At 40.7% G+C, this 14,800-nt stretch overlaps 1 protein-coding gene across 3 annotated transcripts in view; it reads right to left on the bottom strand.

Moving 5' to 3' along the window:
- PDGFD (platelet derived growth factor D) overlaps positions 1 to 11,661 on the bottom strand; it is a 272,892-nt gene extending 261,231 nt beyond the window's left edge. Inside the window, exon 1 of one of the 3 annotated variants that reach the window (XM_049889454.1) lies at positions 11,046 to 11,661. In XM_049889454.1, coding sequence (XP_049745411.1) covers positions 11,046 to 11,169 — 124 coding nt within the window. In that variant the 5' untranslated portion in view covers positions 11,170 to 11,661. The remainder of the gene's footprint in view (positions 1 to 11,045) is intronic. The other 2 variants (XM_049889455.1, XM_049889453.1) reach the window with 2 other exon arrangements.
- Positions 11,662 to 14,800: the final 3,139 nt, after the last annotated feature.

Below are 14,800 nucleotides of genomic sequence, written 5' to 3'. Positions count from 1 at the left end.
GTGATCATCCCAACCAGTTAGGAAATAAAGATAGATACGGATATAGATATAAAAAAAACCCTTTGCCAAACCTGTTGCCATCGAGTTGATTCAGACTCATAGTGACACTACAGGACAGAATAGAACTGCCCCATAGAGTTTTCAAGGCTGTAAATCTTTAAGGAAGCAGACTGTCTCATCTTTCTCCCACAGAGCAGCTGGTGGTTTCAAACTGCAGACATTCTGATTAGCAGTCAAGTGCTTAACCACTGTGCCACCAGAGTTCCTAAATGATATAGATATAGACATTGAGATACAGATACCCATTATGGACAGAATTGTGCCCCCCAAAAATATGTGTCAACTTGGCTAGGCCATGATTCTCAAATTGTGTGGCTGTCCACCATTTGGTGATCTGATGAGATTATCCGATGTGTTGTAAATCCTAACCTCTATGATGTTAATGAGGCAGGACTCAATCTAAAGGATTAGGTTGTGCTTAGTTATCTTGTGCTGCTATAACAGAAATACCACAAGTGGACAGCGTTAACAAAGAGAAATTTATTCTCTCACAGTCTAGTAGGTTTAGAATTCCAAATTCAGGGCTCCAGGGGAAGGCTTTCTCTCTCTGTCAGCTCTGGAGGAAGATCCTTGTCCTCGATCATCCCCTGGACAAGGAGCTTCTCCTCACAGGAACCCCAGGTCCAAAGGATACCCTCTGCTCCTGGAGCTGCTTTCGTGGTGGTATGAGGTCCCCTACTCTTTGCTTGCTTCCTTTTCCTTTTATCTCTTGTAAGATAAAAGGTGATGCAGGACACACCCCAAGGAAACTCCCTCTAAGACAGACCTGGGATGTGACCTCAATAAGGGTGTTACATCCTACCCTAACCCTCTTTAACATGGTCTAATCTTGCCTCATTAACCACAGGCAGAGATTAGGATTTACAAATCACAGGAAAATTACATCAATCACAAAATGAAGGACAACCACACAATACTGAGAATCATGGCCTAACCAAGCTTACACATATTTTTGGGAAACACAATTCAACTCATGATAGGTTGTATCTTGAGTCAATCTCTTTTGAGATATGAAAGAGAGAAGTGACCAGAGAGGAGAGGGACCTTAATACCACCAAGAAACTAGTGCTGGGAGTGCGGTGTGTCCTTTGGACCTGGGGTTTCTGAGTTGAGAAACTCCTTGACCCAAGGGAAGATCTATGACAAGGACCTTCCCCCAGGGCCGACAGACAGAGAAAGCCTTTCCTTCGAGCTGGTGCCCTGAATTTGGACTTCTAGCTTTTTCAACTGTAAGAGAAGAAACTTCTCTTTGTTAAAAAAAAAAAAAAAAAAAGCTACCTATTTGTGGTATTTCTGTTACAACAGCAGTAGTTAACTAAGACAATATCCTAGCCATAAGTCAAAGCCAGCTCAACTGCAACCAAGTGCAACAAGAATCTCTCTCTCTCTATCTCTTTGTCTCTATCTGTCTATCATAACATGAGCTGATGTTAATCCAACTTATCCTATCCTATAATTATGAAGGTGCTTTGATTTTCTAGCCAAAGAGCTAGACTTTGCATTTAGCCTAGTTGAATTTCTTCTTGATAAGATCAGCCCATCATTTCAACCTAAGAATGTCTAGATTTTCCAATTCATCATGTGGCAACCTACAGCCTCCTGGCCCACCACCTGTTTTTGTAAATTAAGTTTTACTGGAACACAGCCTTGCCCATTTATTTACATATTTTCTATGGTTGCTTTCATGCTATAAGGACAGGGTTGAGTAGTTCCATCAGAGACCTTATAGCCAGCAAAGCCGAAAATATTTACCGTCTGGCTCTTTGAAGAAGAAGTCAGTTGATACTTGCACCAAATCCAACCTATTAACTATCCTTTCCAGATTTATTATGCAAGTGTGGTAATTATATCTTCTATGTTTTCATTAAAGTTATTAGGATTTCTGAATCCAAAGCACTGATAAAAATCTCTGTCTACTTCCTTTTTGACGAACACAAATCTACTAGTTAGAGATCTTAGCTTCTTAGAGCTACTGTAACAGAAATACCACAAGTCGCCTGCTTTAACAAACAGAAATTTATTTTTTCAATTAGGAGGCTGGAAGTCAGAATGCAGGGCATGAGCTCTAGGGGAAGGCATTCTTTCTCTGTCTACTCTGGGGGAAGGTCCTTGCCTCTTGTCAATTTATGTTCCTTGGTTCCTTGGTGATCTTTACGTAGATCTTCCCCCATCTGTGGTGCCTGCTTCCATGCCTAAACTGCTCCTTTGATATCCCAGAAGTAATTGGCTTAAAACACACTCTACAGTGATACAGACTCATTAATGTGACAAAGAAAATACTATTCCCAGATGGGATTATATTTACACGTATTTAAAAAACAAAAAAACTTATTGCTGTCAACTCATACGGACCCTGTAAGACTGCTGTTGCTATTTTGTTGTTGTTGTTTGTTTTTCAGCAACTATAGTATTTGTTGAAGCATAAGTTGTGTTCATCTCAACCAGTGCAGAGAGAGATAGATATGAATATGGATATAGAACGCCAAACCTGTTGCCATTGAGCTGATTTAGACTCACAGTGACACTACAGGACAGAACTGAACTGCCTCATATGGTTTCCAAGGCTGTAACCTTCACAGAAGCAGGCTGCCACATCTTTCTCCCACAGAGCAGCTGGTGGGTTCCAACCACTGATCTTTCACTTAGCAGCCCGGTGTCTAACCACTGTACCACCAGGGCTCCTGGCTACATGTATTTTAAAAAAAAAAATGTTGCCATGGAGTTGACTCTGAGTCATAGCGACCCTATAGGACAGGGTAGAACTGCGCCATAGAGCAGCTGGTAGATTTGAACTACTCACCTTTTGGTTAGCAGCCAAGCTCTTAACCAGTATGGCACCAGTGCTCCTCCACATGCATAGGGGTTAGGATTTACAACACTTATTTTTGTGGGACACAATTCAATCCATAACAGTTACCATTAGACAAATGATGATGACAGATTCATTATCATCCAGGTTGCAATTGTTCTCTTCCAGAAGGTTGCCATGATTAGCTTTGTCAATTTTCTGGTTCAAATCCCTGTACACTTGAGCTGATAGCACTGTCATGACTTACGAACCTGGTAAACCTATCAAACTTATGATCTAAGCTTTCTTTTATGACTCATGGTCATCATTTTTAAAAATCAGCAGCTTTCCTGGGCTGTAATACAGTAATTCCCCAGTGGCCTACTGAGGTAGGCTGGAACTGTTTTCACCTTATTCAATAAGAAATCTACTCCAGCTGTGCTTGTTTAGGTCTTACAGATGCTTTTCCTGGACGGACAATATAAGAAGAGGCAGGAAAACTACCAGCTGTCACTTCCCGATGCTAATAGTGCAAATAACTTGAACCAGTCCCCTTCTCTATTCTAGTACCATGCTCTTCCTCTGCTGTGGATATGGAAACCACACAAACAAGTATACCGAAATTACACATAAGGACAAATGGTCTTTTAGCATCTGCACATGAGCCTTATGAGCTCATTTTTATACTTTGTGACACTGATTTTGGCTTTGAAGGGGGATTTTTCACATTTATTAGTTTATTTGGTTACATTTCACATAGATGAGGTTGCTGAATAACTAAATTCTATAACACTTAGGTCAATGCTCTATTGCTAATTAAATGTTCCAGTGAAATGAAGAATTCATCAACAGCTTCCCATACTGGGTCTGAAAGAACTTATTCAGAACTAACACAGAACATTCAACCCATGCTTACCCAGGATTGTCACTGAGCCCAAAGAAGGCATGCGGGATTTCAAATCTCAAAAATCAAGAACCTGTTATACAAGGGAAGTCCTGGTGGCACAATGATGAAGAGCTTAGTTGCTAACCAAAAGGTAGGCAGTTCGAATCCATCAGCTGCTCCTTGGAAACCCTATGGGGCAGCTCTACTTTGTCCCATAGGGTCACTATGAGTTGGAATCGACTCGACAGCAACGGGTTTTTTTTTTTTTTTTTAGTTTAATACACAATGTATCATGTTTGGCTTGCTTTTCTAGGTAAAACACTGTATTGAAAACTAGTTGTCTTCATAAACATTCTCTGAAGATGAGTGCTCAAATAAAAAACCTAAAATACGAGAGATCACTCCTCATAATGAAAGACAGCTCACACGTCTGTGTCTCAGCGCTTCCACAGAACTCCCCGCCTCATCGTTACACAAAACCACCAAACTGCACACAGCACACAGCACAAAAATAAGCAGCATTAGTCTACCAATATCAAAGCTAACAGACAGATGTCATCACACCAGAGTGCAGAGAAGGGAAAATATATATCTTTATGGCATCATTCATGCTTATAAGAAACAAGGTATGCTTCGTCTTCGTTCTGAAAAAAAAATCCTTGGAAGGAAATACTTCTTCCCGTATGCGCACTTGTGCACTTTGGTGTCCTGTGGGCTTATTCCTTTATTTATGACTTACATTTGGTCCGGAAATACTGTATGGGGAGGCAGAACATTTTTGCTGCTGCATGTCTTGGATTCTTTCCATTTCACTATTAAATATTACCCCCCGTAGCCTTTTGTTGAAATTATTCCTCACATAAAAGTTAACCTAAAAAATGCTTCTATTTAAGTTGCATAAATTCTGAAATGCAGAAGTTTGGAGTACCATAAAATACTGTCAAACACTAGACAGGTTATGTCCACCATTTTTTTTAGATGGCGCAGTGGTTTTTTGTTTCGGTGGCGCAGTGGTTAAGAGATAAGGCTGCTAACCAAAAGGTCAGCAGTTCGAATCCACCAGGCGCTCCTCAGAAACTCTATGGGGCAGTTCTACTCTGTCCTATAGGGTCACTATGAGTCAGAATCAACTCAACAGTAATAGGTTTGGGTTTTTTGTTTTTTTTTAATTGACCCCTCAGATACAATTACAAAATGCAGTCTCCAGGGTGTGCAGAGTAAGGGAACCTTAGGGATGTCATGGGGCACTGGGCACTAGTATTAGCAAATTTTGGATTAGAAAAGCTAGCCATGAAATAATTCACTCTGTGTCCATGTCCCAGAGGCAGGGTGGGTATAGAGAGGCTAGCTAGCCTTGATCATAGCAATGACCTGGGTGACTTCTCAGGAACACCAGCACACAATACCCAAACACAGAATGAACCTTGTCTCTCTCCAGTTTACATCTTTCAATGGCTTCCCACTACACTTAGAACAATGCCCAAACTCCTTAGGATGGCATCCATGCTTTTCACGAGTGGGCACTTGCTCATCTACGTCCTCACATTCCTCGAAATCTTGGCAAGTGCTGGTTCCTCCCCTGGGAAATTCCACCCCCTTTCCTGTCTTTAACTTCTTCTACTCATCCTTCATTCCCCAGTTTAGACATCATTTCCTCCAGGAAGCCTTCCCCAATCATTCAAGTCCATATTAGATGCTCCTTGTGAATTCCCATCCTGTGCATTTCCTCCATTAAAGTGCCTATCGTACAATACAGTGCTTTCATACTTTTTAAAACTGTGGTATACATTTTTTTTTTTCAAATAAAAATTGTATGATGAACTGAAATATGTGAACCAGGAATATGTAGATACATGTGGAATTGTTCCGTTGACGGGATGAAGAGCCTGAAGCTACACCTGGTCAGCCTCCCCATTGTCCCTGCACTTGTCTACAAGGCACTTCTGGAGAAACTTGGAGCTCTCCAGAATGTATCTGAAAGACAACTGCTATACAGTGGAACTGACTACTCATTTGTCTATATTGCCCACTGCTCCGAGAAGAAAGGAAGCATGTATGTTTCATTCACATTGTACTAGATAACCCCGGATCTAGCATAAGATTTGACAGATATAAGGGATGCAATAAATAACTGAATAAATGAATAACTGCTACAGCAGAAATTACCAGCAAGGTGCAGGAAAAAGAACCATTTCCACATTATTTTTCCATCCACTTCTCTTTAGAAGACAGTTCCAATGAACTAAAGAATGCCTGAAAAGAAATGACCCCAAAAAAGGAGCCACAGCTCAGACACAGGAGCCCTGGTAGTGCAGCAGTTAAGTGCTTGGCTGCTGACCAAAAGGTTGACAGTTAAAACCCACCCACCCACTCTGTGGAAAAAAGACCTGGCGATCTGCTCCAGGAAAGGTTAACCAAAAATAAAAAATAAAAGAAACCCGCTGCCATCAGCCTAGAAAATCATGAGGCAGTTCTACTCTGTCACACGGGGTCACTGTGAGTCAGAATCAATTCAATAACACCCAGCAACAACAGTTCAGACATGGAGTTCCACCCTAAAGCCATTTGATCCTTTGTTAAAGATCAATGTGTTATCAAAACAACATGACGTAGATGAGTTAGATAACGCCCAGTTCATCTGAAAGATTTTCCTATTTTAACAAAAGAAAGAATTTTATCAAGGTGCTCAGGAACTGCTTTTGTACACTAATCAGATTACGTCAGCACAGACAGTTCAAGAGTAGGCTCCAGAAGGAAGGTGATTTGCATGATGACTCAGCTCCCAAGGACAGATACAAAAATACCCATCCTCCTGAGTCTCTCAGAATGACAGGACCGAGACCACATATGGCCAGAGGCACGCACGAAAGCACTCTTACCATTGGTCATTGAGATCCGTGACTGTGGGCTTTGCTCTCCGTATCATTTGACCCTATTGTTCTGAAACAATGAAGTTTTGCTTTCATTTGATGAGAGGGAAAATCCTGTAGATAACATCACTGTTATTCAGTAAACTTACAATGACCATTATTGTAACCCACAACCTGGTGGCATCTTCCATTAGGAAGTATGCACATACCTGGCTAAGCCTGCCTCTTTAAAAGAGCCTATAACTCACCATGGCAAGTCAAAGCCACAATGCATTTAAAATATATAATCACCATTATGCTGTATATGATTATGAGGCTTTAATAGCCTTAGAGTTGAACAGAAAATATAAACACAGAATATCTGCTCTAGACACTAATCTGATTCTTGGCTTTCAGACTCTTTAAAAATAATTTGTTTATATTGTGTTCCGTCTTGTTGCTTTCCCTTTAAGCTCTGATCTTCGCTCTAGTCAGTGTGCTGTCATCAATGATGACAGCAGAAAGCCCCATTATTTAAGAAACAAGCTTGACTACTTGAAAATCCAAGACGTCGCAATTACTAAAACTGCAGGCCTATTACTAGATAATGATAATGTGATAGATGGTTCAAGTGCTGGCATATAAAACAACCACAGAACTAAAAGCAGAATTCTTTACCAACAACACCTGTACTTTCTAAAAGCAAAAAAAAAAAAAGGAGTGCATCTGTATTCTTCATCCCCTAAGCAGGAAGTTCTGTCTAGTTAGATTTAAAAATAAGTAAATGATACCGTCAGTTAATTGCTCCCTATACACTTCTTGACCCACATTCTGAGCAACACCAGTCGTGGCCAGTTATTATTACAGAAGCGCCTATTGCACAGGCACTGAAATAGAATATCTGGATGCTAGCACGAAATTAAAATTCTCTGTGTACCAAGAGGCAGATCAGGAATGAGCACCAAAAGCAAATCAGTTGGAGGAGCAATAATAAACAATAAATACGATATGAAGAGGTATAAACATTCTACTAAGCACTATAAAATGCTATATGCATTTTAATCCTTCTTAGCTGTAGACCCTAGGCCATTCCTGGACAGAGGGACCGAAACTCAACCCCTTTTCTCCATTGGGCCACCTTCAGTCATACTGCAGGTGCTGGGAAAGGCTCTGCAGACATCCACTTAGAACAAGAATACATTGCAGTTGAGGGCTCTGGAAGGTCAGGAGACAGTAGCAAATCAATCTCCGACATTATTTATTTCCTTCTCATTTCTTAGCTACCCCAGATGTCTGCAGCAATTGGCCACAGACAGATTTAAAACAAGGCTTTATATCAGGCTGGGCAGGATTTTTGGGTGGTGCAAATGGTTTGTGCTTGCCTACTCAATGAAAGGTTGGTAGTTCCAATCTACCCAGCAGTGTCACAGAAGAAAGGCCTGGCAACCTACTTCCATACGCTGAGAATCCTATGGAGCTCAGTTCTATTCGGAAGCACATGGGGTCACTATGAGTCTGAACTGACTAGATGGCAATGGGTTTCAGGTTTTTTGTGGGGCAGGATTCAACATATCTTATGCTCTGGACAAAAGGCCTGCCCTTATTGTTCCTTTCTTGACCACAACATTAGGCAGCATGCCTCTCATCAACAAACAGGGCCAGCACCAATAAATGGAATATATACCAGTGTGAAGATAATTCCATCATCAGATATAGGTTTAAAAATTCCTATCCAAGGATTATGTCTAATTTTTTTTGTTCTTGTGATTACCTACTGTTTATAATCTGAGGGCCAGATCTTTTAAAGGCCCTAAATTAATGTTTGGGAGCTCTTACCTTCAATCTTTTCCCTGATTATATTCTCATGTCCATGTCCTCCCCAAATGTATGCCCTATCTTAATCTGATAGTCAAAAGAGAAAAAATACTGTCTTGGTCCATGTACCACTAGGGGAATTTGGGAGAACAAGTTGAGAACGTTCGGAATCAGAACAAAGATTTAATTGAGCAAGTTGTTAATTTCTCTCTGTCAGCTCAGCTATTGCCATCAAAATCTTCCAGACCTCATTTTGGCTTTTTCAAAGACTCCTTTATTCTTACACTCTCACCAAAACTCAGAGGGAGTGTTTCTCAATCTTTTCTTTTTTCATTATCACTGCCTCCTTCTTCTTACACAGGCTATTTAGACATTTCCTTTTTTTTGTAATCACCCCCCCCCCGCCCCGCCCCACAGAATGTTAATACCACAGATGCACCATGTATCATTTCACATGCTATGGTCCTTAGGAGGACCGAAAACTATTGCAATATCTAAATTTATTCGCTCCTTGCCAAGAAGCAAGTTTCACCCCCCTGGAGGCAATATTGGCCCCTTTGAGAATGCATGCTGTATACAGTACTTAGGAAAGACCTGCCATTTGAAAATCCCGCAAAGTAACAACTTTTTTTTTTTTTTTTTTAAATATCTAACCACCTTTTGCCTCTTCTCAGTCTTGTTTCTAAAATCTGATTGACTTCAAGGAATGTATTGAGCAATCTGAACTAATCAAGGTGTCTGTGTGTGTGTGTACAAAGCTACAAAACAGCTTTCACTAAAATTCGAAGAAATATGATATCCAGGATGGTTTTTAAAATTTTGATAAAATAAAGCATTCCCACATACTAGACAGATGTACAGAATGCTAACAATGAAAACAATAAAATGAGACTATTCCCTTCCAAACAAAAATACCATCTTGTGAGCTGCATGACTTGGTTTTAGTCAGAAGCTTGGGTTAATGGACAATGGTTAAATACTTTTCATTTTCTGTCCTTGACTTTTTGTAATTGATACTTGGGAGACTAAGGATTACAAAATCATGGCTATGAAGTCATGCCAACTATGAATTACATTTTATTATATGCAGCTGAAAGGGCGTAAAAAGTGCAAATGTGAACAAATCTAAAAACTTACGGAAGAGTGAGCATTCAAGAGAAGGAACAAATCTAATAAAATTTGGTCTTGAGCCTAAACCCTTTTTTTAAGTTTAGCAAAAAAATTGTATGATCTAACTAAGACAGCGGGCTATTAAAAACGCGTGGCTGGGATATTTTACATGAAAGCACTATGAAAAAAATTATTCTATAAATATAGGGAGTCTTCTGGCCAAGAAGGTGGCTCTGCTGTTTCACTTTATACCCTCCACGCACCTACACCACCTTAGGTGACACGAGTGAGTACGCTGAAAAGCCACAAATCTGTCAGCAGAAAACTTAATATATTTTCTTTCATAGTCCAAAGTTTTTCAGTGAAGTCCAAATTGAAGACATAACAAATGAGAAACTGATAAAGGAATGAGATGGCTAATAGGAGTTTTCCAACTGTTCCCAACTGTTTGCTAACCCAAACAGCCAAGCCACTAAGAATGACTTGGCATTCTCCTTGGAAAGATGTGTTAGAACTTTCAGGAAGTAGATGGAGAGAAGGATATTGATGAAGGAAAAAAAAAAAAAATCAACAATGCAACAAAAAAAAAAAAAAAAAAAACCATGAATCAATTCTGGCAGGAGGCAGAAACAGCTGCAAAATACTGGTAACATAAACTATAGTTGAGAATTGAAATATAAATTAACTTCAGGACTTGGTGGAGGCCCCAGAAAGCAAATAAACTCCAGTAGATCTCTGGCACCCAATAACCCAGGTGTCCTCCAGAGTGAAGGAAAACAAACACGCCTGCTTGGGATCTGGCTTAGGATAGCTATTTCAGGAGCTTTGCTTCTTGCAAACAGTTGGAAACCCTTCTGTGCAAGGAAACTTAACAGCTGAAGTCTGGTTCCCCTGCCGCACAGAGGAAACCCCAGAAGCCTAGTCTCCTAGATTCCGAGTTTCTGAGTCACGCTGAACTCCAACAGGAAAGTCACTTTCGGGACAGAAAGGGCGAAATGCTACACACCGTCATCTCCTCAAAATAAATAACATACAAATAAACTATCTCTCTATCTGGGGTCTATCCCTAATACAGCTGTGAGGCTGATAAGCATCACTCGCCCTCCCCACCCAAAAGATTAAATCACCCAGGGAAAGCCACTTCTGAGTTCTTCCAAATGCCCTGGCTTTCCTGGAGTTTCAAGTACAAGAGGTTAAGAGTCTGACCGAGGGGCGGCGCAGCATACAACTTTCTGAAACTCTAGGATGAAGCACCTCATGCCTGGTATCAGAGACTCCTGGGCACCAAAATGACTTCTCTAGGGTGCAACAAGATGAGCCACTCGACCCATCCTATCCCCACAGCACAAGTCCCACATCCTTCAGTCCCATTCCAGACGAAGGGACTCTCAGGACTGGGCACAAGCACGAGACCCCTTTCCTTGAACAATGTATTCAGGCCGGGTCCATACGTAAGAAAAATAATAATAATAAAAATAAGAAACAACAATAATAACAACAAACGTGTGCTTTTAAAAATAAAATCTGAGTCTCTTACCATCTCGCCTGATGTTGGCGTTGCGCAAAGCTTTGATGGATGCGCTCTGCGAAGTTGCAGAAGTGTCCCGATAGCTGCAAAAGTTTACGCAGACTAGAATGTAGACAAGGACGAGCCGGTGCATTGGGATCAGCGACCTAGAGACAGCGTCGCTCCAAGAAAAAGCCGGGTTCCGCTACCGGGACGGACGCCGCGCCGCGCTCTCGTCGCCTGAGCTCGCCCAGCGATGGCCCGGGACGTTGAGCTAATCGCCGAGCTCTCCCCAAACTTCCTGCATGCTGAACTTTCGGAGCGTGTGTGGGTGCTGCACTTCCTTGTGGTGCTGAGAGTTGATAAATGGTGACGGGACAGACAAACAACAGGTTGGCGTTTTTCGCCCCCTCCGGTGGCCAGCAGCTGCAGCACAGGCTGCAGGGGGTGGCCGGCGCGGCGGCCGGCGGGGCAGGCTAGTGGAGCAGTCGCGTCCTGCTGCACCGGCGGCCCTTGAGCTGCGCGCACTCGGCCTCGGGGGAGCGGCGCGAGCACACAGCTTCCCACGCCTGGCTGAAACCTGCTCAGCCACTGGGCATGCCCAGTTCGATGGTCGGTCAGGCCTCTACCTCCGTTGTCTTCGCTCTGGCTGTTGAACCCAAAAAGGAGCAGGGAATAAGGTGGTCAGGAGGAAGTAGGAGAGGAAGCAGAGTAGGAGAAGTGTGTCTCCAAAGGTGACTAACGCATCCACCCACAAGCCATACATCCTGCCTTGGTGATGGTTGGCCTTGGGAGGAGGGTTGGAGTTGGGAGTGTTTATTTTACAACCACCAAAACTAGGGACTACGGAGTCAAGATTTGATTATGTTTATAGTGAAAAAACCAACACAAAGGAACTCAATTCTGAACTCTCCTTTGGGCTCCAGCTATTTTCATCTTAGTTGAGTTAATGTTAATTCCTCAGGGGGATTTAAAAAAAAAAAAAGCCCTCCCTCCTATCTCAAATGGGGTCTCCATGAGTCAGACTTGATTCTACCTCTGCCAGCAACTGGTTCTCACCTGTCTCACAAGGCTATTGTGATGGGCCCAAGTGGTGAAGTATATCAAATTGCTTTGCAACAATAAATCAAGGATGTTTTATATGCCCCACCCCCACCCCTTTCACAGTAGAAGCTAGAGAAGGAAATGGGGTTCAGCAGGGATAGACTGGGCAAAGTGAATAACTTGAGTGAGAGTATTTTATTCCTTTGACTTCACAGTCCATAGGAAGAGGTCAGGGATGTCTTGGTCTTCGGGATGCCCCATACTTTCAGTGTCTGGAAGCTCAGCAGTCCAGAGGGACTACCTCCAGGAATTTGAACATCTATCTTCCCAAGCCAGGGGACAGTATTTGTGACAGGAGTGAGTCTGGACTCTGCTGCTTACTAGTTTTGTCATTTTGGCCAAACCATTTGACCTTTCTGATCCTGTTTCTTTATTAGCAAAACAGAGATAGTAATTGTTTTGTATGGTTGTGGTGAGGATTATATAAAACAATTTTAGCATATTGCCTTATTTGTAGCTGAATCCTGATCCACACTTACATAATGTCTCAGTTTGTCCAGAATGAGATCTAGAAGAGAAATGTTCCAGTCTCTTTCAAGACTTTCCAGCTCCGGAATGTCTAGGTATGAAGAGTAAGGGGAACTGGAAGCTGCTAAGAAGGATGGGAAGTTCAGGAAAATATAGACTTGACAAATTATGATGCTCTTCAAATGGTGACTAGGATGTAGGCATTCCTTGGACATACTCAAAGACGAATCTGATTCATCTCTATTGGCATTTTTACCTAAAATAGTGTTTTACAAATTTCAAGACCAGAATTATTATTTTTTTAAATAAATAAACAGGATGGAATAGGATAGAAATTTAATTATCAGGGTTCATTGTATGTAATAAGATTAAATATTGTTTTATAGTTATTTTGTTTCAGATATAGACACATGGAGATATAAATGGTATCTCTGTGGGGATGCCCATAAAAGTTTGAGAGCCACTGAGATAAGAGGTCTAATTACATTGTTTCAAAATATAATCACCCCCTGCAATCAATCCCAAGGAAAGGCATCAGACCTGGGTTTGTGTTAAAACATTTATCCCTTCGACATGCATTTACTGAGCATTAGATTTTCCCTTTGTGCCACCCACTGGTCTAGAGACTCAGGATAAAATAGTGGACAAGAGAGACAAAGCCTCTCCTCCCTTGGAGTTTACAATCTAATGGAGGAGGAAGACTGTAAAAGTAAATATATGCCTATATTAATAAGAAAAGAGAGGTAGAGAATGATGGAATGGGAGTGGGAGATAATTCAAATATATGACACCCTTTTTTAGAAGTGCTTGGAAATATTAAATTTCATACCTAACCTCTGACATGAAAATATAGAAAAAAAATTAAAAAATGTACAAGGAGCTTATGTTATTATGGCAATTATATAAATGCTAAAGTGGATGTCATTGTTATCTAGTGCTGCTATAACAGAAATACCACAAGTGGATGGCTTCAACAAATAGTTTATTCTCTCACAGTCCAGTAGGCTAGAAATCCGATTTGGGGGCACCAGCTCCAGGGGTAGGCTTTCTCTCTCTGTCAGCTCTGGAGGAAGGTCCTTGTCGTCAATCCTCTGCTGGTCTAGGAGCTTTTTCGAGCAGGAACCCTGGGTCCAAAGGACGCGCTCTCCTCCTGGCACTGCTGTTTTGGTGGTATGAAGTCCCCATGTCTCTCTGCTTGCTTCTCTGTCTTACATCTCAAAAGAGATTGGCTCAAGACACAAACCAATATTGTAGATTGAGTCCTGCCTTATTAACATAACTGCCAATAATCCTTTTTAATCAACATTGTAAGGACAGGATTCTACATAGGAAAATTTACATAGGAAAATCATATCAGATGACAAAATGGTGCATAGTCACACAATACTGGGAATCATGGCTCAGCCAAGTTGACAGATATTTTTTGGGGACACAATTCCATCCATAGCAGTGGGTTGTATATCTCAATATCTTATATAAGGTAATGAATTTAAAGTAGTCAAAACAGTATTGCCCAGGATACTAACAGTGTTCACTCACAAAGCATTGTGGATAAAAAACATAATGTCAAATATTTTAGCTGAGAATAGTAAAGAATGTCACATATAATCAATCAACATCTTTTTAATTTTTGAAATCAGTAAATATCCAAGATCAATGATAAAACCCAAAACTTAGAAACCTGAACCTGGTTTTCAATATTATCTAATAATCAATTCTTACAAATTTGTTTGTTTATATCAACTCAGGTAGTATTTACACAGAATAAGTGCTTAATAAATGTATACTGAGAGAATGGGAAAGATTTGGTACAAATTAAAGATATTTTGAAATTTTTTTTAACATTTATCTCAGACTAATTTACCAAGGTATCAAATATGCCACTACATTTTAAAGGCTTCCAACACAATGAAGTCAGGTTTATAAATATTTATTATGGTTTAGACTAATATGAATTAGCTATTCTATGTTTAGTCATTGTTCAATGCCATTTATATAATTATGAAAGGTACTTCTATTGTTTATAAGAAAAACATGACATCAATTTATATAAAATGACATTTATCCCAAACAAATATTTTGAAAGTAACAATTTGATAAAAGGGTAGGTGAGGATGTAAGATTATTTTTATCATATACTCTTGTCTTCATATTAATAGGACATAAGAATGGTATTTCCCATTACATTTTCAAATGTGCTTAGATTCTTTCAC

Source organism: Elephas maximus, chromosome 7 (assembly GCF_024166365.1).
Source record: "Elephas maximus indicus isolate mEleMax1 chromosome 7, mEleMax1 primary haplotype, whole genome shotgun sequence".
Taxonomy (NCBI): Eukaryota; Metazoa; Chordata; class Mammalia; order Proboscidea; family Elephantidae; genus Elephas; species Elephas maximus.
Note: the sequence above shows the minus strand (reverse complement) of the source record. Positions and strands in the feature narration are given on the sequence as shown.